Raw genomic sequence first — 6,000 nt, 5'->3', positions numbered from 1 at the left:
GGGGTTCAACCGTGCCAGGCGAGCGCTGGACCATGCAGCTGCGCCCCGGGATACAGGGGCGTGTGCCGCCCTCCCTCAATGGGGCATTTGAGACAGAAGTGCACTGGAACACAGCTTCAAGGAAAGAAACATCACAGACCTTTCGTACATGGGAAGGGATGAGGAGACAAGGGAGGGGTGCAGAAAGAACAGTGCTGCGTCACTTGTACACATGAACTTCCCCTGAGGAGTGTGACTGTTAGCACAGCAGCATGCACTAGTACAAAAGACAGAGGTCCTTACAGAGAAAAGGCAGCTCTTGCATTTTTGGACCTGAACTAATTGGATCATAGCACTGTTACTACCCCAAATACACTGGCCCTGTGGGAGTGGGGTAGGAGCCCAGCTGTCCCACAAAGGTAACCAACTCGGAGTCCTGAGACACAAAAAATCTGTTGCAAGGCAATAGATACTCCTCCTTGTCTCTCGCATACTTGGAAAATGAAAACCACTTTATTTCTCCACTTAACTGGGAACAATCTAAGACAAAGGACTAAGAACAACTGAATTTTCCTTTTTTTTTGGCAACCACCCTATTTGGAATTATTATGTCAGTGATGCAAACCAATGGATTTTTTTTCTTATAACTTCCTTTATAACATAGTTAATTAGAATTAAGAAGCTACTTGGAAGAGAGGTAGAATTTAAACTCCCAAGAAAGATGAGAGCCCATTTGTGGCATCATGACCACAACTACTGTAACAGTAGAGACGCTGCGACCTGTCCTAGTGTGGGAATGTGCAGCACTCCCCATCTCAGGGGCATTAGCACAGGTCTGTGCATCTGGCGACCTGGCCGGCCCACAGAGTGGCCACACCTTGGCTCAGTGTCCTCACGCCATCAGCCTCCTGGTTGCAGCACTGAGCTCTGTCCGCGACACCCCAAATCCTGTGAAGCCGCCTTCCAGGGCCCGGCTCAGCAGAGAGCTAGCACCCACCACAACCCAGAAGCAGCAGGAGGGGAGGGTGCTTTATCTAGTCGCTGGTCTTTGCAGACCACCACGAAGGAGATTTCAGAAACACAGCAGAAAAAAGAGAAGATTCTGATGTTTGCCTAAGAAGCCACCGGAAACATGGCAGAGGGCACCGTGCCTCTCAGTCCCAGGATCAGCCCTGGATGGACACTGGTAGGACCAAGCAAGACAGATGTCTGCTGCGCCCTCCCTCCCCACCCAAGCCCGCAGCACCCCAGATCCTGAATCTCATGTCTGTGACCATCTGAACAACAGCAGCACAATTGACCCCTCAGCTGTAGACCCGGAATCCCAAGTTCCTCCATCCTTCTCTTCTGCTCTGCATCTCCTGATTCATCAAACCCACCTAGACAGGCAGGGTTGGGCACAGCCCAGGCAGGGCGCTAACACAAGTCACTGAGCCTCGTCTGGGCAGGCCAGCACGGAGGCTTCCCGGCCCCCCACTTCTGAAATGCTTGCCCCTGGCCTGCAGTTCTGTCTGCAGACCCTAAGGTTCTGCTCTCCAACCTCTTAAGCTTGCGTATGACGACTGGGACATACTCCCAAGTTATATGACCATGAACAGAAGACGTGGGTCAGCTGGTCCCCGAGCGACTGAAATTCCCTAGGAAAGCTGGCTTCAAGTGCCAAAGGTGACCACCTGCATACGTTCCAAACAGCAAAATGTTGCTTCTCTTGTCAAGGTGGGGGTTAGACAGCCTGAACTATGACAGTAGCAATATCTCCTCGCAGCTCAAAAAACAGAAAAAAGAAATGCAAGCAAACCAAAAAAATGAGAATTGAGCCTATTATATACACAAATAATTTCAAGTACTCTATTTTATTTTAGATATTACAGTACCTAACACCCTATTTGTTTTGGATCCTGTGGAATCTTGGGGTACATAACTTTTATTTTTCAAAATCTCAATAGTAAAATCAGACAGACAGATAGATCCTGAAAAAAAAATCTGTTTCCTCTAAACCCTTCCTTCAATTTAAATTGTAAAATGCATATTTTGAAATTTCTGTCTCTATTCTATGTCTGTATCTACCAAGTTGCAAATCAGTTTTTCAAGGGACTAAACATGCCCTCAAATGACAGGTCCTGTTTAAAATTTCAGACCTATAAGTTTAATCAGTGACGTCAGTTAATGATTCATATTGAAAGCGAAGTGAAGGGCCGAGCCAAGGTCTTCCTGATCTGGGTTTAAGGGCTCCTAATTTTTCACTTAGGAGCCTGAGGGTGGCCAGATGGCTTCCCAGCCTTCCCTATTATGAGGAGCTGAGGAGCGCTTCCCACCGCCTCAAGGTTTGCAAAAGACACAGCTCCTCTGACCTGCAGGGAAAACCCAGGGGCAAAATACGTTCATGCGACAGCAGACACCTCCCTCCGAAACGGGAATCTAAAAGCCAAGTAAGAACATTTGGAAGCATAAAATCAGGCTGCAAAACACCGAAGTGGGTCCTCGCAGGAGCGGAGACCGGGGCCGCTCCACCCGCGGCTCCACCCCACGAGCGCACAGCAAAACCAAGCACAGCGACCCAGAGCCGAAGGCGGCTTGCAGGCAGTCTCAGAACACGGGAGAGGCGGTGCCCGCAGCGACAGGGGCTGAGGGACACAGAGACTAGCAGTCACCAGAGCAGGGGAATACCCGTCCCTTCTGCCAGTGGACCCCAGGGCTACAAGCGCGAAGGCAGGGACGACCGGCAGCGACTGCCAAGGGGGCCGCGTCCCAGCGCAACGGAGCAGTCACCTTGCGCCGGTCGGGCGCAGGCAAAGCCAAACTTCTCCTAATAAGTTCTTTGGGTCCTGCGGATCTGCGTCCAACAGGTGTCCCCACTGGCCCCAGCGCCATCCCTCCTTCAGGCTTTTGGTGGACACCACAAGGAGCTAGCTGCGCGGGACTAGGTCGCGCCACAGGAGGCGAGGTCCCGCCGGGTCCCACTGCCCCCGCCCGCCAGCCGCGGCCGCGGTACCTGCTTGTCCAGCGCGTCGCGCGACGCCCCGGTGCCCGCCGTGGCCCTGGGGGGCGCGGGCGCGCGCTCGCAGCTGCAGCCCTCCAGCAGGTAGAGGCCGGCGGGGCGGCCGCTCTGCTCGCCCTCGAAGTAGAACAGCACATTCTGGTAGAGCGCAAACCACTTCTCGTGCCAGCGGCTCGCCTCGGCCGCGCGCCTGCTCAGGAAGCCGCGCTTCGTGCCCTCCCTGCGCGCCAGCCCGGCCAGGTGCAGCGCGTGGCCCTCGTTGTAGCGCACGCTCTTCTGCATGGCGGAGCCGCGCGCCCATCGGTCCGCCTGCCCGGCCCAACCCGGCCCGACTCGGCCTCCGCGCTCGCCGCGTCCCCGCCCAGGAGCCCGGGAGCCCGCGGCGGCCGCAGCTCTGCTCCGGCCACGCGCGCAGAGAGGCGGGCGCGTCACGTGGGCGCCGAGCCGTAATCGGCTTGGAGACGAAGGCGAGGGCAGAGCCCGCCCGCCAGCCCGCGGGAGGAGGTGGGGACGGCTGGTGGCTCAAGGCTCAAGGTTCTGGCCTGCGCGCAGCCCGCCGACTCTCGGCCGGCGCACCACGCAGACCAGGGCAGTCACACAAACCTGCAGGGTGCACGCCCCCCACAGGGCACACCACACGGGGCACACAGTGCAGAGCACACGCTGCTGCACCCAGCACACACAGGCGCGCACTCACAGCATGCATGGCTGCAAATACACACATGTGCAGTGCTCACTCACCTACAAACACAGGCACGCGCACACATACATGGGCCGGGCGTGGGGGGCATAGGTCCGTAATCCTTGCACTCCAGAAAGCTGAGGTAGGAGAGTAGAAGCTGCAGCTCAGCCTGGGCAATTTTGCAACTTAAAAGAGAAAGAAAGAAAGAAAGAAAGAAAGAAAGAAAGAAAGAAAGAAAGAAAGAAAGAAAGAAAGAAAGAAAGAAAGAAAGAGGAGAGAGGGAGAGAAAAGAAAAGAAAAAGAGCTGGGTTGTAGCCCAGTGCAAAGGCTGTGGGTTCAGTCCCCAGAACCACAAAAGGAATACAGCCACACATATACAGGTTTACATACAGAGTATACACAGCTCACACACAAACACAGCCGCCCCAAAATAGTCATACACAAACACCCACGCACATAACATACATCACACGAACCACATGCTCTCAGCCTCACCCTCTAGCTGCATGCTTACACACACACACACACACACACACACACACACACGAGGTCGGGCTGACTGGCTTTGGCTAAGCCGCATGTGCCTCGGCTGGTGCCTGCCCTGAAGTATCTCAAGCCAGCCTTGGACATGCATCATTTCACAACATTCAGAGAAGAACTAAATGTTAGGTACAGGGGTAACAATCGCAGAGGGGAGACTTGGCTGCAAAGCAAGGTCGTCCTGCTGGGTGGAGCTCATTTGATTAACAAATCCCACAGCTAGCGCTATAGAAGCAGTACACACGCACGCGCGTACACACACACATGCACACACACACACACACACACACACACACACACACACTTCTGCAAAATATAAGTGCTGAAAAAAAACCAGTCCCAGCAGCTTGCGCAGAGAGCTGGTGCAATCCTGGGGCCGCAGGGATTGATTCCGCTACGCAGTTCTTATCCCTTGTAGCGTTTTATTAAAATAGCTCACCACAAAGTATTTATTGGTAGAAAACAATAAAGTGCTCTTGTGGAGGCAACGCGGCAGCCAGGCCCCTGGTCCAGCCAGTCGCGTGCGCTGGAGCCGTGGCCGCAGGCTTCTCTCGCGCGTCTGTTAGCTCTGCCTCGCTGAGCGGCTGAGCGGCTGAGCGGCTGAGCAGTTTCGGCATCTGACCACCGAGGAAAACTGTCAGGATGAAAAGCTGTGACTGAGGTGCCCGAGAGATGGAGGGGGGCTCAGAAGAGTGTGGCAGGAGGGCTGAGGTGAGCTGTGTCCCTGTGCCCGCTTCCCACACTGCATGACCGTGCACTGGCGCAAAGGAATCAAGCAAGTGAAAATGCTAACTTAAGAAATGAAACCCTCTGAGCCGGCTCCGCCAGCCTCTCACTCCAATTTTGCATATCTAAAGACAGCTGTGGCTAGGTGTGGCGCGCCCCCCTGGCTCCCGACGCTGAGGCTGGGCATGCGACTGAGCTGTCCGCCAAGTTCTGGCCCCCTAAGGGGGAGGAGGGACCTGAGCAGCTCAGCTCCTTTCAAGCAGAAACCGTTCAGGCTGTGACTGGCCTGCCTGACCAAGCCTCCCAAACCACCCCAACCCACCGAAGGCCAGACTCCAGTCCTGTCTGGGTCCCTAGGCAGTCCTGTCACCCTCTGGGCTCTCCCACCCCTGCCGTGGAGGGGATGTGGCCATCATGTGGGAAAGGAAAAAGGGTGATTTCCTCCCAGTTTCTGAATATTTCCTTCAGTATTCCGAGTTCTGAGGCTTTGTGCTGGGGTTTGCACCACAGCGAGCAGGTCTGATCTGGGGTCCATGCATCAGGACCCTGGAGGGACATGGCCGTGGTCCCTCGGGGTCTGGGGCCCAGGGAGGAGCTGCTTTCCAGGGCTCAGGCCAGCTCTCTTGTCCAGGCGACTGCCGCTGTGCACGCAGCTGGGATTCACAAGTATTTGCCAGATCAACACACTATTTGGTCTCTGAGTTTTGTTAAGAGGGCAAGAACACGTACAGACTGAGATCGCTCAGGGAGGAAAACACCTGTGAGCCAGGGCCGTGCTGGGCCAGGAGCCCAGGATGCATCAGGCGCCGTGAGCCTGAAGCCCCTTCATCCACATAGAAACCGAGGCCTGCAAACCCAAGGCCAGCAGGGAAAGGAGTCTCCCCCAGCTGACCCACAGAGCTGAGGGGCCGGTGCCACCGGAGGACTGGCTCTTGTGTGAATCCCTGTTTTCCCCTCTTGAACTTCCCAAATTCTTCACTGAGAGGCCAGCCTCAAGAGCATTTTTAGGGCAATAAGGCACTTCCCACTAACACAAGTGCATTATCTTCGTCTTTTTCTAGATGAGGAAAAACTA

The 6,000-nt window shown here is 55.1% G+C and overlaps 1 protein-coding gene across 1 annotated transcript in view; it reads right to left on the bottom strand.

The window, feature by feature from the left end:
* Rasgrf2 (Ras protein specific guanine nucleotide releasing factor 2) overlaps positions 1-3,358 on the bottom strand; it is a 181,240-nt gene extending 177,882 nt beyond the window's left edge. The window contains exon 1 of the mRNA XM_004640933.2: positions 2,972-3,358. Coding sequence (XP_004640990.1) covers positions 2,972-3,259 — 288 coding nt within the window. The 5' untranslated portion in view covers positions 3,260-3,358. The remainder of the gene's footprint in view (positions 1-2,971) is intronic.
* Between the last annotated feature and the right edge of the window lie 2,642 nt (positions 3,359-6,000).

The sequence above is a fragment of the Octodon degus genome, unplaced genomic scaffold, assembly GCF_000260255.1.
Source record: "Octodon degus isolate 3935 unplaced genomic scaffold, OctDeg1.0 scaffold00129, whole genome shotgun sequence".
In the NCBI taxonomy this organism is placed as follows: Eukaryota; Metazoa; Chordata; class Mammalia; order Rodentia; family Octodontidae; genus Octodon; species Octodon degus.
The sequence above is the reverse complement of the archived record's forward strand: the minus strand, read 5'-3'. Positions and strand labels throughout refer to the sequence as shown.